This window comes from Panthera onca, chromosome A1 (genome assembly GCF_046562875.1).
Source record: "Panthera onca isolate mPanOnc1 chromosome A1, mPanOnc1 haplotype 2, whole genome shotgun sequence".
NCBI lineage: Eukaryota > Metazoa > Chordata > Mammalia > Carnivora > Felidae > Panthera > Panthera onca.
In genome coordinates this window covers 99,799,435-99,816,992 of record NC_138339.1, presented here as the reverse complement: position 1 = coordinate 99,816,992, position 17,558 = coordinate 99,799,435, and the positions used below count along the sequence as shown (strand labels likewise).

The 17,558-nt window shown below is 36.4% G+C and overlaps 1 protein-coding gene across 1 annotated transcript in view; it reads right to left on the bottom strand.

Annotated features, from left to right (window-relative positions):
- The window catches only part of LOC132680408 (ankyrin repeat domain-containing protein 31), a 128,403-nt gene that overhangs the window by 37,020 nt on the left and 73,825 nt on the right, over nt 1-17,558 (bottom strand). The window contains exons 17-19 of the mRNA XM_078448944.2: nt 10,462-10,624; nt 8,428-8,543; nt 3,485-3,572 (exon numbers count right to left, since the gene is read on the bottom strand). Of these exons, the coding sequence (XP_078305070.2) occupies nt 3,485-3,572; nt 8,428-8,543; nt 10,462-10,624 (367 nt within the window). The remainder of the gene's footprint in view (nt 1-3,484; nt 3,573-8,427; nt 8,544-10,461; nt 10,625-17,558) is intronic.

Below are 17,558 nucleotides of genomic sequence, written 5' to 3'. Positions count from 1 at the left end.
TGCATATTTTTCTAGATAACGTAGAGAAAATCAGTGGTGGGAAATGACATGAAGTTCAGAGTTGAAATTTTTTCCAAAACTTTCCTTTGCAAATCAGACAAATGACTTGATCAGTAAAGAGTCAGTGTTCCCAGAGTAGTTTCTGCCCATCACGCACTTGAATTTTAAATCACAGGTAAAAATAACATTATCATAGTAACCAAGAAAATTCTATGTATTTCTATAAAAAAGGATAGGAAGAATTTTACATGTAACTTGACACTATATACTTATTTATCACATACATTAATCAGTGGTATCTTAGGGAGAACCTAGAATTGCTCTAATATATGTAAGATTTTAATATATGATAATAAAGAATGAGGATGACAGAAATTATTCAACAGATAAGAGGAGGGAAATGGAACAGTTACGTGGGGGTGGGGGACTCTATTCTATCCTCATCTTGTGTCATGTGTGGAAAAGAGATTTCAAATGAAGAGCAGAGTTGAAATGCATAGGAAAAAAACAATATACAAAATGTTTAAAGTAAACATCTTTTTGGTCAGTTTGGTTGAGGCACTAAGATTTCTGATATCAAAGTGAATACAAGACATCGATAAGAAAAACCTACAGAAGGGGCACCTGGGTGGCTTAGTTGGTTAAGCGACCGACTTTGGCTCAAGTCATGGTCTCATGGTTTGTGAGTATGAGCCCCGCATTGGGCTCTGTGCTGACAGCTTGGAGCCTGGAGCCTACTTCGGATTCTATGTCTCCCCCTCTTTCTACCCCTCCCCTGCTCACACTCTGTGTCTCTCTGTCTCTCAATAATAAATAAATATTAAAAAAAAAATTAAAAAAAAAAAAGAAAAACCTACAGAAAAATGTACAAAATGGGATCTGTTATTCCTGGACTCCTCAGCCAAATCACAGATATAAAAGGTGTCAGAATAAGGAAGTGGTGAATTTGTAAAGACACTTCTTCAGAGAGCTATTGCTCAACTGGATGGGAATCTCCATTCTCAACAGCCAGACTGAGAGGTGAGGTTTCTCTCTGTCTCAAGCCTAAGGAGAGCAGTTTCTCAAAGAACTGTTGAAGAGAGTAATAACTTTCTTTTGAGATGATAATGGACTCACACCTGGCTTGAAATCTAGAGGTTGAGGCCCTGCAGGGCAAGACATGTGGACACCAGGGGAAAGGGAGAGTTGCTCTTGTGCTGAAAGTTAACTATCCACCTTTCTAACCACAGGTCCAAAGTGCCAGGATCCTGAAGACTTGGTATGGAGCCTGCCCTGTGAGACTGACCATGGAGACTTCTACCTGAGAGAGAGTCTGTGTAGGTGGACCACCAAAAAACAAAACAACAACAACAAAACCAACAAAAAAACAGCAGCAGCAGCAGCAGCTGACAGAAGACAAAGAGGAGCCAGGGAAAGGAAAATGTGCACTGCCCTGCCACACCACAGGAGCCATATACAAGTTCAGAAAAGCCTCAGAAAATTGCTCTGAAGAGACTAAGTTTTAGACATCCGCCAAAGACTGATGGAGTCAGTGGCAGTCAGTATTTAGCCTAGTATTTAGGCTAGCAACTGCTAGCCAAGAACTCTAGAGTCCCGTTGCCTTACCGTTCCTCCCTTAAAGGGGCAGTGGGATGAAGATATAGGGGTCCTGACTAGTCAATGTATTGGTCATAAAAGAATAAAATTAATTTACAAAGCCTAGGGATGGGGAGGGAAGAAAAGTTTCTAATCTTAAAAGCATTAAAAGAAATAGCAAAGGAAAAAGGCTGATACATTTTATTATACAGAATTTAAAAATGTATGTACTTAAGCATAAAAAGACAGTTAAGTGGCTGAAAAACATATTTGCAGCAGTTATGGCAGAAAAAGAGTCAATAACTTGATTGTATAAAATGGCTCCAACTTATTAGCAGAGAAACAGGAACAGTCAATTCACAAAGCAGGAAAAAAAACTAGAGAAAAAATACCATTAATAATAAGGTAAGTGAAAATATGAGGCACATTTTTCTCATTAAACTGGTAAAATTAATTTAAATGAAAATACTGTTGCTATTAGCAGTGTAAAGGAAAACAAACACTAATGTGTGTTGGTGAAAGTGCAAATTAAATTAATATCTAATACTTTATGAAATAATTTATCAATACAAATTAATAGATTTTAAAATGTTTATAAATTTTTGAGCCAGTAGTTCCAAATCATTCCTATGAAGACAGTCCTAAATTCAAAAAGCTATATACTATAAAATAGCAAAGAAGTAGAAAAATGTAAATGCTCAAGAAAAACGGAAAAATTAAGCCCTGGAACATTTACAAAATAGGATACTAGGTAAACCACTAAGAATAATGGCTCTAGAGAGAAAATGTAAAGTTGGCAAGTTTAGCATGATCTAAAATATGTTTTTAATAATTTTATTGAGGTGTCACTGCATAACCAAATTCTTAGAAGAAAGGAAACAAATACAACAAAATACTGTGGTGGGACAGTAGGTATTTTTAGCATTTTTTTCCTGGTTTTTTGAAGTGTATTTATATGCCTTTTAATAAAAAATGTTTTAATTGGAAAATTCATCTTAGGTATATAAGGTATTATAAGTACTAAATAAAATATATGAACTATTCACATTTGTTTGGGAGTATACATTACACTATTTTGTATTATTTTCCTCAAAACATAACATGTTTACCATGTGTTAGGCCAAGATGAAAGAATGGGTGTAATTTAAAAGGAAATAATTTTTTAAAAGACTGTACAGTATGAACTAGGATAAGAGATGAATAGCTGTATCCTATTACATTAAAGATTGAGGAGATACGTTTAACTACTTAAACATTCAGATCTAAATCTATCAAGACCCAATTTTTACCTTGTAATCGTTAACTCATGAAAACACAACTGTGAGCTATCAAAGATTTACAAATATTCAGTGAACTTTTGAGAAATTCCAATTAGTAGGTCAGGGATCAAAGTCAAATTTACTATTTTGAATCACTTGTCTTTTGTAAACAGGAAGACAGCTATGCTAAGATACTTACCTGGTGTATCTGCTCATCTGAAAGGTCTGAGGATTTGCCCTACTTGAGTCACAACTGCATATTCCTCTGCAGATCTGTTTTTAAAGAGCTACCATAGCTGCAGGGAGTAACATCATCTCCTCCTTAGTCACTATATTGTGCTTTCTTTTTTTCTTCACATCTTCATCTAAACATATCACCAGTAGTGGCTTATCTCTGATCATTTTTTCAAGTGTCTCTCATGTTACTTATGCTATATTTTGAGTCTTAGAAGTATCTTGATCAACAAGTACACTAACTACTGGTTTGCATAAATGACTTCGGATGCTCATTTCTGGCACTTTACCATCACAAAAAAAAGGCTACTTTCAGCCACTGTAAGCTTTGACATAAACATGTACCGTAAGAAGTTGAGGTAGTAATGACCTTGGATGTACGAAATAATCAAACTTGAGTATGGGTGCATACTTACCTGCATCTTCAGGGGTTCTTATTTCAAATTCTAGTAAATTTTCTTGTTTTTCTTCTATGTCTTGTAGAATGGCACTGATGGTATGATGCTATCAGATAAAAATATTAAAAACTTCATTACAAGAAGGTAGGTATTTCTCTCTGATATGCAATTGTCAAATGCACAGTAAAAGTGCTAAAGAAAGTGCTGCTACAATGCTTATTTTGCTTTATGTTCAAAATGTGTTCATGCTTTGTTTACCTGTATAAATGTTGCATACTTGAGGGGAAAAGTAAACTTAAATGTTTTGATTTATGTAGCAGATCTACTCCTGGCAAAAAGACTGTAAGAGTAGCAACCATATAAAGAATCACAATTTCTCACTGACTTCTGTTACAATCATAGCTGTAGGTGAAACAAGAACAACTGAGAGCACATGATATTTAAAGACCACATATATGCAACAAGTTTACTTTAAGGCTCTGTGACTATCACTGCACACTATTAAAAATCTCACACATAATCTTAAAATACAAAACACTACTCTCTCAAAAACTCACAAACGGGATTTAAGGCCCCCTCCCCACGCCCTTGTCAGTAGTGACTGTCTTGCCTGGAATGCCTTCAATTAACTTTGCCCAGATCCACCTCTTTCCTATGAGAGATGTAATCATGGAGTAGATTCTGGAACTAGGCTGCCTGGGTGTGCTCTGGCTTCACTTCTTCCTAGCTGGGGGGCTCTAGCAAGTTACTTGTCCTCTCCTTGCCTGAACAGACTAACACATGTAAAATGCTTAGGACAGGGCCATTGCAAATTAAGATTTCAATAAATACTGCTTATTATATAAAACCCATCTCATACATGAAACCTCTGACAAATCTGATTCATACTGATTTCTCCTTTCTCAGAATTACTTAAGAATTGCAGTGCTACAAAACTTAGCATTAATATATATTATATCTTACATATTATAGTTCTCCCTCAAAATAATAAGATCTATAGGCAGGAGCATAGCTTTTGTATTTGTGAATGATTTCCAAACTGTTGGATATATAGCTGGTGCTCAATAAATGAAAACTGATGGACTGACTCATATTATCTATTCTTTAATGTATTCTCAATATACATTCATTTAAAAAATGTGTCAGTCCTCAAAGCCTTCTGAAGTATACTGCCCTGAAATTCTACTTTGGTGCCTACAAGGGACATGAAAAATGCACATAATAAACCCATCCAATTATGTGGAAAAGCAATATCACTGCTGTCATTTATGAAACGCATCAAAGCAGAACTATAAAATATAAATATGCAAAACAAACAAATGAGATTTATTTCTTTTTGTATCAAATGGCTATAAAAGCAAACTAAAGGTCTGAACTGGCTACGCCTCTACCTACAGGTCAGGATAAAGAAAACACTTTTTGGAGGTGATGTTCCTTTCTCTTTTGCTCATATTGTGGATGCACTCAGTCTTGGCCACTATGGACAATAACCTTTAACTCCACACAAGCTACACCTTCCACCATGGAGGGTCCAGAATAATCTTCCCCCCAAGAACCTCTTCTTTAGTCCTTCATTACTTGTTGTTTACCTTAAAAAAAAAAAAGCACAACAAAAAACCCAACCTAGGATCTGTCTTTGGAATAAGCAGCTTTACATAGTTTATATTGTGCTTACTAAAAGCTTCACGAAAATTTTATTTCAATTTCCTATATTTACTGTGCTAGGACCATCTTTGTCTCTGACACCTCCTTTACAATTCTGTACAATATGGCACAGTGGTTACAAGCACAGGTTCTGTAGCCAGACTGCCTGGCATTGCTTTAGTTCTGGTACTGCTACTTAACAGAAATGTATTTGGGGAGTCTGTCATATAATAAGTACTCAGTGAATACCAACTATTAGTATTGTTATCACTTCTGTACTTCGTCTACACGGGTATAGAGGAGGCTGCCTACATGTTTTGATTGGACGGTGTTACAAGGTAGCCCCAAACTAAAATCATCTCATTTCCTTTCTATCTGGCCATAGGCTCAACCCATCCCCAATGTGATTTGAAGTTTCCAACATTTAAAAGTTCACATTTACAAAAGATTCTTAATGACTTTAAAGTCCTTATATTTCTTTTGAGTTTTTCTTTCTTTCTTTTTTTTTTTTTTTTTTTTTTTGACTGGGAAATTCAGTTTTATTAGTTTTTTTTTTTATTTTATTTTTTATTTTTTTAAATTTACATCCAAATTAGTTAGCATATAGTGCAACAATGATTTCAGGAGTAGATTCCTTAATGCCCTTTACCCATTTAGCCCATCCCTGTCCCACAACCCCTCCAGTAACCCTGTTTGTTCTCTGTCTTTAAGAGTCTCTTCTGTTTTGTCCCCCTCCTGTTTTTATATTATTTTTGTGTCCCTTCCCTTAGGTTCATCTGTTTTGTCTCTTAAAGTACTCATATGAGTGAAGTCATATGATTTTTGTCTTTCTCTAATTTCACTTAGCATAATACCCTCCAGTTCCATCCACGTAACTGCACATAGCAAGATTTCCTTCTTTTTGATTGCCGAGTAATACTCCATTGTATATATATACACCACATCTTCTTTATGCATTCATCCCTCGATGGACATTTGGGCTCTTTCCATACTTTGGCTATTGTTGATAGTGTTGCTATAAACATTGGGGTGCATGTGTCCCTTTGAAACAGCACACCTGTATCCCGTGGATAAATGCCTAGTAGGGCAATTGCTGGGTCATAGGGTAGTTCTCTTTTTAGTTTTTTGAGGAACCTCCATACTGTTTTCCAGAGTGGCTGCGCCAGCTTGCATTCCCACCAACAACGCAAAAGGGATCCTCTTTATCTGCATCCTTGCCAACATCTGTTGTCGCCTGAGTTGTTAATGTTAGCCATTCTGACAGGTGAGGTAGTATCTCATTGTGGTTTGATTTGTATTTCCCTGATGATGAGTGATGTTGAACATTAGATTCAACAAAAACCGACCATCAACAAGGCATAGCATAGTCAAATTCACAAAATACTCAGGCAAGGAGAGAATCATGAAAGCAGCAAGGTAAAAAAAGTCCCTTACAAGGGAAGACAGATCAGGTTTGCAGCAGAGTTTTTCTTTTTTAAAGTTGGTTTTCTTTTTAGGGGCACCTGGGTGACTCAGTCGGTTGAGTATCCAACTTTGGCTCAGGTCATGATCTCAGAGTCTGTGGGTTCGAGCCCTGCATGGGGCTCTGTGCTGACAGCTCAGAGCCTGGAGTCTGCTTCCGACTCTGTGTCTCTCTCTCTCTCTCTGCCCCTCCCCTGCTCATGCTCTGTCTTTCTCTGTCTCAAAAATAAATAAAAACATTAAAAAAAAAAAAAAGAAAATCAGAGACTCAAGCCTATACTACACATGTGTGTAAGAACTAAATTTATATAATTTGTGTGGTTCAGGAACTCAAACTGAGAAAGGAGCATAAAAACTTGTGTGAAGCTGATAAACTTCTAAGGGCCCCAGAAGAGGCAAATGTTAAACACGAAGCCTAGGCACACCAAAATTCCCATAGTAATCAGTCCTCAATGAAATGAAATCATAACAAAAAATTAAAAACCACATAAAGAATCATGTTATCATGTGAGACTCAGGAAGAGACTTAAAATTCCTTTTAGTTTTATTTTGTTCTTTCTTTAAAACAAAAATTCGAAAAGCAAAGAATTTCTAGAAATAAAAAAGAGTCATTTAAATTAAAGTTTCAACATATGAGTTAAAGAGAGTAGAAATATGGGTTAAATAGAGGAGAAATATTTGAGGAGAGAAATAACTAAACAGGAGAGAGGTCAAAGGATAGTACACAGAATATAGTGTGTAAAGTTAAAGAGATGGAAAATATGAAAAAGATACTAGAAGATATTAAGACTAGTCTAACCAACATCTAAACAGAAGTTCAAAAAAAAAAAAGAAAAAAGAAAATTACTGAGATGGAGGAGAGGCAATTTTCAAAGGTATAAAGACTAAAAGTTTCTGGAATACAAATGAGAAATGTGCCTTCACATTAAAGGAGTATTTCTAGGCCTGAGTTTAATTAATAAAATGCTCCACATTTAGACACAACTTAGTGAAACTGGAGAACATAAAAGCTACAAGATTATCTATAAGGGAATGACAATTAGATTGACAGGTGACTTTCTGTCCATTATTAACAGATACCAGGAACCAACGTAAATCATTTTCAAAGTGCTAAGGCAAATGCAATTTAGTTTTAATACAACTTAAAATATTTATGCTATAAATTAGTTGATTAACAATAGTTGAAGTTCAAAGAATAATACTGTCTTCTCTACAATGACTAACAGAAAGCATATAAGAGAAGTCTAACTTCTCTTCAAAATAGTATTTCATTGAGGATGCTACTTCACTTAAGAAATTAGTTTCTAGTAACCTTTGTGTTCTTATCATGTTACACGAATCTTATCAATTAACATATTTTTTATTGAGCAACTACTATGTTATTTTTGTAAAAATATATTTTTATATGAGGAGTTTCAAATACAGCAAACACTACCACTATAAACCATGTGATATCCAGATTGGCTAACCCAGGTTGCTTTCCTCTTTTCTGTCTGGAGTCCAGTGTCTTTTTTACCCACTATGAATCCCAGACATTTTTTGGGAGTGGATGGGTGAAGACACACTATGATAGTGGCAGGGTCCATGGGACTAGAAGTAGCTAAAGAACCCAACCTAGGTGTAAACAATAGCAGCTAATCCATATTCTGTATTCAGTGCAGATAAGTGAGTTAACTACACAACATATTTTCTTGGCTCATTTTGTTCAATTAGCTATCTTACTTTCTTGTGACAAAAAATATTTTCAACCTGTGCATTCTTAAAATGGAAAGAGTACTGCCAACAGTTAATGACTGACTAGCCCAAAGAATGGCATTTTCTAAGCTGAAAATTTAAAGGATTTCAACTTCACTCACCACAGGATGGCTTTCTCTTGTTTTTTCTCTGTGTGAAAGAAAAGGTGGATCAACACTTTTGCAGTCGTCACTAAAACACTGTTTATGTCTTTTTGGTCGGGCAGCAGAAATTTTGACTTTAAAAATTAAAATTAGAAAATATAATAAGAATGTGTAAAAATTTAGCTTCATTTTATCAATTTTAATGGTGACAGGAATGGAAAGAATAACTTAAGTCTACAATTACTAAAATACCTTAATTTGGGTCAGCATCTCATTGTTTATTCTCAATTGCTTAATTACAGCTAACATTTACTGAATACTTATCACACGCTAGATGTCAAACTCTTCCTGAGCCATCTTATTTAATCTTCATACAAACCATGTAAGACAGGTAGTTTATTCTATCCATTTTACAGAAGAGGAGAGTGAAGCTTAGAGGGATTCAGGAAGTTTTCTTTTTTTTTTTAATTTTTTTTTTTAACGTTTATTTATTTTTGAGACAGAGAGAGACAGAGCATGAATGGGGGAGAGAGAGGGAAACACAGAATCTGAAACAGGCTCCAGGCTCTGAGCCGTCAACACAGAGCCCGACGCGGGGCTCGAACCCACGGACAGTGAGATCATGACCTGAGCCGAAGTCGGACGCCCAGCCGACTGAGCCACCCAGGCGCCCCTCAGGAAGTTTTCTTAATGTCACATAGCTAGTATTGAAATCGGATCTGACTCCAAAGTCCATGCTCTTAAACCACTACGTCTATGATTCATTGTCTCTGATCCTTTCCCATTCTGGATTCCCTTTCTTCATATAACTATTGTTCCCCTACATCCCTCATCCCTTTACGGTGTACCTGACCAAGGAAATGTACACACAAGAAACAACAGACAAGTGGGAATTGGTACAGCATTTCATAACAGAGTGCCCAATAACTCCAAATACGGCTGTGGAGAGGGAGAGATACATGGCTAGGGCTCTAAGAAAGGCTCTGACCCTATATATTTACCATATGGTAGCAGGTAATGAAAAGAGGAAACCTTGTATCAGTCTTGACCTTGACCTACGTGTGATCTAGCTCAGTAGTAAAATATGAGACAATGATTATCCTTGGCTCTGACCAATCGTAACAGTAATATGACTCCTCTCTTGAAAATCAACAGTTGTTAAGGATAGTATAGGCTGGGAGAAAAGTGACAGGGGTTCTTTTCCCAATCTTTCTGCCTCACTGGAAGAAAGGGTAGATGTGTTCCTGGGTTTCTTGTATGAGTCAAGCAGGCCAGAAAAGGAAGAACAATTCATTCTCCTCAACATTTAATAAATTGTGTTTAACTGTTTGTCTTCTGGTTGATCTCCACACAAGACTGGAACTTCCTCAAGCTCAAGTACATAGTTTGCATAGCAGGTGCTCAACAAATGTATGGTATCTAAATTAGTGTTCACTGAATGCCTAATTCTTGTAGATAGTTCATTATATTATTTAAATGCAAACTATTTCTAAAAAATGGTTCATAAAATTTTGCCTGGCTGTACATTCCCTTGAAATATTCTTTACACTATATTCACACATACACATACGTATACATGTATATTTCCTTAACAAATTCATATTCTGGCATCAGAACATGAGATTCTTGAAAAGTTGGCATCAGTCCAACTTTCACATGTACCATTACAAATTTTGAAGTAATGGAATCTTACTTCCAAAGATTGAGTATAATGTCAACCTTTTCCAGCCCCTCTACGAGTAAGCCAATCTCTGTGGATTCAATTACATCTCTATCTCAGACCCAATGTTAGAGATTAATAATGGTTTAATGAATAATATGGGCTCCATTTCAACACATAATTCCAAACCAACAGGATCATATGGTATATAAATTAAACCAAACGTGGAAATGCTAATTTCTAAAAATAAATAAAGCTTTTCAAGAGTTTAATAAACATATAAAACATCTACCCCAGGCATGAAACAATTTACACTATAAATCTGCAGGTTTTATTTTTCTAAGCAGAGGCATACACTTGTATAAAAGAGCAGGCAATACTTCCACACATACCAGTGACTGTAGCATTACTTTCGTCTCTATTATCAGTCTTAACAGCATCATAAGATTTCAGCAGCTCTTTTGTTTTTTCATCATCTGCTTCATCCAAAGCAGTATTTTGCTTTTGATTCTTTTGATTTGGGTTTGCTCCATGTTGTAGTAGAATCTCAGCTGCCTAGAAGATATTGTCCCAAGGTTATCTCTATAGACACCTTTCTGCTTTCATTTTAAGACACCACCATTAAAAGTTATCAAAGTATAAAAAGCTATCAAAAAAGTTGGCAAACTCTGGTCAAGAAAAGTTTTGATTAAATTTGATATGACAACTGTAAACTGATCCACTGATTTGGCCTGATCTGTCCTCACAGGACAACCAAACATGATGACATGAAAGTACCAGATATGCAGCCTTCAGGGCAGTTAAGAAGCAAATATAGGTAAAATGAGGTGCAAAATTTACTCTGTCTCTTTAACAGAGCTCTTTGTCTTCCTCCAACCTGCATTACTATATTTTAGGTATGTTACTTGTTTAAGAAATTTTATGAGCTAGCATGAGAATCCATAACCCTCCTAATAATGCCTATGCACGTCTATTATGCGTCCTAAATAACTTATATGTTGAAGGTAAAAGGCAACTTAGAATCTACTCCAACCCCATCATTTTAAGGAAGAGGAAACTGAGGTCAAAGAGCTTGTGACATTGGGTGGAGGGTGATTTCTAATATAAATGACTTTGTAAACTTACAAATTCATTTATATTAGAATATAAAGTTGAATAACTCAAAGTTGTTGCATATTAGAAATTAGTGAATGACCAAAGTTAAAGATGTTACTAATTAGTTTATAGTATAAGTCAGTTAGTGAGCAATAGCCAATGAGTCCATCTGCATGAGGAAAGTGATTCAAATCATTGAAAAACCTGATCAAGAAAAGATGGCCAGGATTTTGTTAAAAATAGAGACATACTATGTGTCAGTGGCTTTTCTCTTTCTCCTTATGTCCAGGTATGGAGAAGCAGAGATACTTAGGAGCAGATGGGCCAGTGAAGATGACAAGGACAGCCCCTCATTTGTTCCATCAGCCCAGGGTTAGCATAGCATAAAAGAAAGCACATTTGTTTTCAAGTCAAGCATATAGAACTCAATCCCACTACTTACTAACTGTCCTTGAAGAAGTTTATTTACCATTTGAACCTCATTTTTATCACCTTTGAGAACTAAATGTGAGCCCTTGTCAAATATCTTATACTAGTGGGTCTTTAATGAAAGGAGTCCCGTCTGAGTAAAGGCATTTTGTTTTGTTTTTACAAGAAGGGGTGAGCAGTACCTCAATCCAGTAGTTTCTAAGCCTGAGTGATCAGTAAAGTCATCTGTGGAATTATTTAAAAATACAGATTCCTTATACCCTCTTTCCACTACTATATGGGGGAGAGAGGAAGCTTGTTTTGTTTTTTAACAAAGGAAGCTTTTCTAGAGTTATAAATTATGCCATATAAATAATGACTCTTCTGTGTGTTAGGATGAGCCCTTCCTCTCAGGCCTTGACCTTTAATGTATTAACATGGATTCATTTAATATATTAGTTCTGAGGAAACAGAGAACTGAGCTCACTGGAATGGGACCCTGAACAGCTATTTTTCAGTAATGCCTAAGAGAACAGCTACAGAGCCACAAGGCACTAAACAGGAATGGCTAACAGACAGCTCCAGGCAATAAGATAGGGTGGACCTGAGGAGCAAAGAGCTTGACAAAAATTAGGTGACCAAGAAAGTAGGCCCCTTGCTTAACTTTTTTTTTTTTTTTTAATCCGCTTTACTAGGGTAATCACGACGACAACCATGACTTAGAAACATTCCATCATCATAAAAAAATTTATTATGGCTCTCTGCAGTCAATCTTTTCCCACCTCCCTTTGGCCCTTGGCACTCAGCAATCTGCTTCAATCACTATAAATTTTGCCTTTTGTAGTATTTCGGATGAATGGAATCATACAGTATACAGTCTTTTTTGCGTGTGGCTTAAGTTAGCATGATGTTTCTGAGATTCATCCATATTGCTGTATCGATGGTTTCATCTGGCTACTTGCTAGCTGGTATGGGAACAGTGTTATAACAATGAATGGAAGTTACACCTATTCTGCCACGCAGACAGACGTGTTCAGGAACGCCTGTAATGACGATGTTTCTAAGAATGCTACTTGCTAGGTATGATGAGAAGAGTGTTACTTCAGGGAATGGAAATTACATATCATTTGCAATGTATGTGGTATTAATGGACACTTGTAGTAAAGATGTTTCTAAGAAAAAATAGTTTGTTCCTTTTAATGATGTATCTGTGTATCCATCTATTTATTTATCAGTTGAGAGACATTTGGGTTCTTTCCAGTTTCTGGCTATTATGAATAAAGCCACTGTGAACATTTGAGTATATATCTTTATGTAAACAAAAGGTTCTTTTTTAAGATTTCTGTCTCTCTGTTGGACCTCTAGTTTTGTTCATGTATTACTTTCCCGATTTTACGGAGTTGTCTTGTAGACTGCTGGACTTCTTTAAAACCATTATTTTAAGTTCTCTGCCAGACAATTCATAGATTTCCATTTCTTTGGGGTCAGTTACTGGAAAATTATTGTGTTCCCTTCTTGGAGCCATGTTTTCCTGATTTGTTAACGTTCCTTGAAGTCTTGCATTGCCATCTTCACATCTGAAGAGACAGTCACATCCTCTAATCTTCCCTAACCAGCTTTGAAAGAGACATCTTCACCAGTCAGTCCATCTCAGGATTCTGAGGTTTTCTTAGATTTTTTCTATATATGTATTTGCTGCACATTTCTTGTTTTCTCTTGGGGGGGGGGGGGATTCTTAAAACTGTATGCCTTCTATTGATTCCATGAAGCCAGGCCAATTGGCTTTTGTTTGTTTTTCCAAGGGGGGGTTCTCTAAAATGTCCCCTGAAATCCTACAGAATTGAACTTTCTGTGTTGGATTACTAGCAAGTCTGCAAAGGCTTACTTTTGCTGCCCACGAGAGTGCACACAGAGAGCTGGCCACAGAGTAGGGTAGTAGAAGGGGTACGTAGGTGAGGTGTGCAGAGCATTAGGGAGATCCAAGGAGCTACTTGGGGAGTTCTACAGGTGAGGCATCTCCAACAACCTATAGGTAGGCTTCCTGGAGTCCACAAACTGGTTAGTTGGAACAACTGTGGAGCAGTTAGCAGCATCACAGAAGCTGGTGAGTTCTAAGCCGTTGCTGCTGTGTCCCCAGCCTCTCCCAGCCCTTCAATCTTGCAGATCACCTCATCAATTCGGGTGAGGCAAAAAAGAAGTGTGTCTCTTGGTGTGTATTTGTATAAGAGAAGAATTTCCTAAGAGAAGAATTGCAATTGACAGCTATGATAGTGGATTTCCCATTTCTTTTTTAAAAAATGTATATATGAGAGAGAAAGAGAGAGAGAGAGGGAGAGAGGGAGGGACTGAGAGAGGAGACACAGAATCTGAAGCAGGTTCCATCTCTGAGCTGTCAGCTCAGAGCCCGATGCAGGACTCGAACTCATGAACCGTGAGATCATGACCTGAGCCGAAGTTGGATGCTCAACCAACTGAACCACCCAGGTGCCCCTATTTCCCATTTCAATTCTGCTTTTACTTCATTTGTTTTGAAACTCATTACTGTGTGCACCCACTTTCAGAATTGCTATGCCTTCTTGGTCAAATATTCCCCTTATACTTATGCAATGTTCCTCTTTATCCCTGACAATATGCTTGCTCTGAAATCTACTTTGTCTTAAGCTTCCAGAGTCACTCATTCTTTTGATTATTGTTTTCATGGTGTATCTTTTTTCCTCATTTCCTCTTCTTCATAGCCCCTGGGAATCACTAATCTACTCTCTGCCTGTATGGATTTGCTTGTTGTGGACATTTCATATTAATAAAATAGTATGTGGCCTTTTGTATCCATCTTCTTTCATTTAGCATAATGTTTTCAGGTTCATCCATGTGGTAGCATGTATCAGTACTTCTTTTTTTATGGCTTAATAATATCTTATTGATATAACACATTTTGTTTATACACTCATCCACTGATGGACATTTGGGTTGTTTCTACTTTTTGGTTATTTGGGAAATAGTGCTATGGACATTCATATACAAATTTCTGTGTGAACATATGTTTTCAGGTTCCTAGGCTATATACCTGGGAGTAATTTGCTACATTATATGGCAACTTGGTTTAACTTTTTGAAGGAACTGCCAGACTGTTTTCTATAGCAGCATCACCATTTTACATTACCACCCGCAATGTATGAGAGGTCCAATTTTTCCACATCTTTGCCAACATCACCTTTACTTTTGAAAGATTTTTTGCTGAGTACAGAATTCTAGGTTAACAAGTTCATTGCCCCTTGCAGTACTTTTTAAAGATGTTGCTCCTTTATCTAGTGGCTTGTAAAATTTCTGATGAGAGGTTGGCTACCATTCTATTTGTTCCTATATACACGTTTTTTCCCCAAACTTTCTGTTTCTCCCTTTTTCACTGGTTCTCAGCAATCTTATTATGGTATATGTTGGTACAGTTTTCTTCATTTTTCCTTTACTGGCAAGTTGGTAAGATTTTTGGTTCTGTGGATTTACTGTTTTCATCACATTTGGATAGTTTGGTCTTTATTGTCCAAATATTTTTTTCTGACCAGCCCCCTCCTTTAGGATTAAGCTTACATATAGATAGATAGATAGATAGACAGACATATATCTGGGAGTATATGCCTATAGATATATAGGTATACATATATCTATATCTATATAGATATATCTATATAGATATATATAGATATAGATATGTATAATATAACTTGATATTGCCCTACAGGTCACTGATGTTTTCTTATTTTGTCTTTGTTTTTTCAGTCTTTCTTCTCCCTTTATTCTGTATAATTTCTAATGTTTTATCCTCAAATCCAACGCACTTACTTTTTAGTATTTATATGCTGTTAACCAAGCCATTTGGTGAATGTTTCATTTCACATGTTTTATTTGCATCTCTCATAGTCTGAGTCTTATTTACACCTTCCATTTCTATTCTCATCCTGTTTCTGTTTTCCTCCACCGTCTTAAACATAACAGAGTGTATTAGTTTCCTATTACTGCATAACAAATTACTACAAATCTGATAGCTTGCAATAATGCAAATTTATAATCTCACAGTTCTGTAGGTCAGAAATCTGAGCGTGGTATGGCTGGGTTGTCTGCTCAGATTCTTCACCATGCTGAAATCAAAGTGTCAGCATAGACTGTGATAGTCACCTAAGGTTTAGGGTCCTTTTCCAAGCTCACTAGTTTTTTGGCATAATTCACTTCCTTGAAAGTTTATGACTAAGCTTCCTGTATTCTTCTTGGCTATGGATTAGGGACTGCTCTCAGCTTCTAAAAGCTAGCTGCAGATCCTTGCCATATGGTTCACTTTGATGCTTTCCTTCTTTTAAAGGATTTACCTCATTAGGTTGGGCCCACTCACACTCAAAGGGAGGGGATTATACACAATGTATATAGGTCAGTGAGTGAGAATTTTCAGGACCATCTTAGAATTCTGCCTGCCATGTACAGTATGTAATATAATATTTGTTTAACATCCTTTTCTGCTAATTTTATTATCTGTCATTTCTGGGTCTGTTTTGCATGATCATTTTTATGCCTGCTTATAGGTAATATTTTATATTCTTTTATTTAAACAATTTTTTTTGAACTGGTTGATAGACATTGTGATTTTTATATTGCTGAATGCTGAATTTTACTGTACTCCCTTAGATGTTGTTAGGCTTTGTTCTGGGATACATTTAGGTTATGGGAATCAGTAGGATCTTTTTGATACTTTCTTTAAAACATTAGAAAAAATTTACGTTTATTTATTTTTGAAAGACAGAGAAGGACCAAGCATGGGCAGGAGTGGAGCAGAGATAGCACGAGACACATAATCTGAGGCAGGCTCCAGGCTCTGAGTTGTCAGCAGAGCCTGACCCAGGGCTCAAACCCATGAACTGTGAAATCACGACCTGAGCTGAAGTCAGACGCTTAACTGATCGAGCTACCCAGGTGCCCCATATTTTCTTTTAAATTTTAAGGTGAATCCAGAGAAAGAACTAATTTGACTCAACTATGCAAGAAATACCTATTTGATGTTTCCATGTTTTATGAGTTCCTACCATTCTGGCTGGTGCAAACATAAACTACTCAGCCCCCTGTAAGCTCCAGCGATGATTCTGACAATCCTTCTTCCTGCTACCTCTTTGCCTAACCTTTACATGGTTTTCTTAAACATATTTGTAGATCAGCCAAGAATCAAGGTGGTTTTCCTTCAAATTTCTGGAAAGTTCTCTGTGCAGATCCTTTCTCTCTGGTATTTTGCCCCATAAATTCTAGCTGTTGGAGACTTTTAAACTCCAAATTCTATCTTCTGAACTTGAGACCATAGCGCTGTTTCTCTCTTCCTATGTTTCTGCCTGGAGACACCTAGTCCATATGGTAGGGCAACCATAGGATTTGCTTCCCTTCTCTAAAGGAGAAGAATGTCCTGTGCTGCATGTTGTACAATGTCTCAAAACTGCTATTTTATATATTTTTTCACTTTGTAGTTGTTAAGAGGGGAGGGCATATCTTGTCCCTCCTAATTTTTCTGGTACGAAAATGGATGTCCATCCTCACCCACTTTGTATCTTTTTCTCTCACTCTCCTTTTCCTCTTCATTTTACAAGGTGAAATACAGGACCATTTTGGAAAATAACTTAAAGCAGAAAGGAAGATTTAAAAAGAATTTAAAATTTGGAAAAAATAGGCTGTTGAGTAACTTTTTCATGCAGTAATGCAAGAATAAAAAAATAAAATATAAGAATTAGCTTTATAGGATATAGAATTGATACTGATTAGGTCTCTAATACCATATATTTACCTCCCCTGCTCTCTTTTTAATCTTTCTAATTTATCAATATTCTATCTCAAGATAAAGAAATAGGGACAAAGGGGAGGAAATTAGAAATAAAATGAGCCACTGATCAAAGAACTGCCACACAGAGGGAAAATGAAGGAAGATGTGAGGAAAGATGCTGGCAATATACCAGAGTCAAAG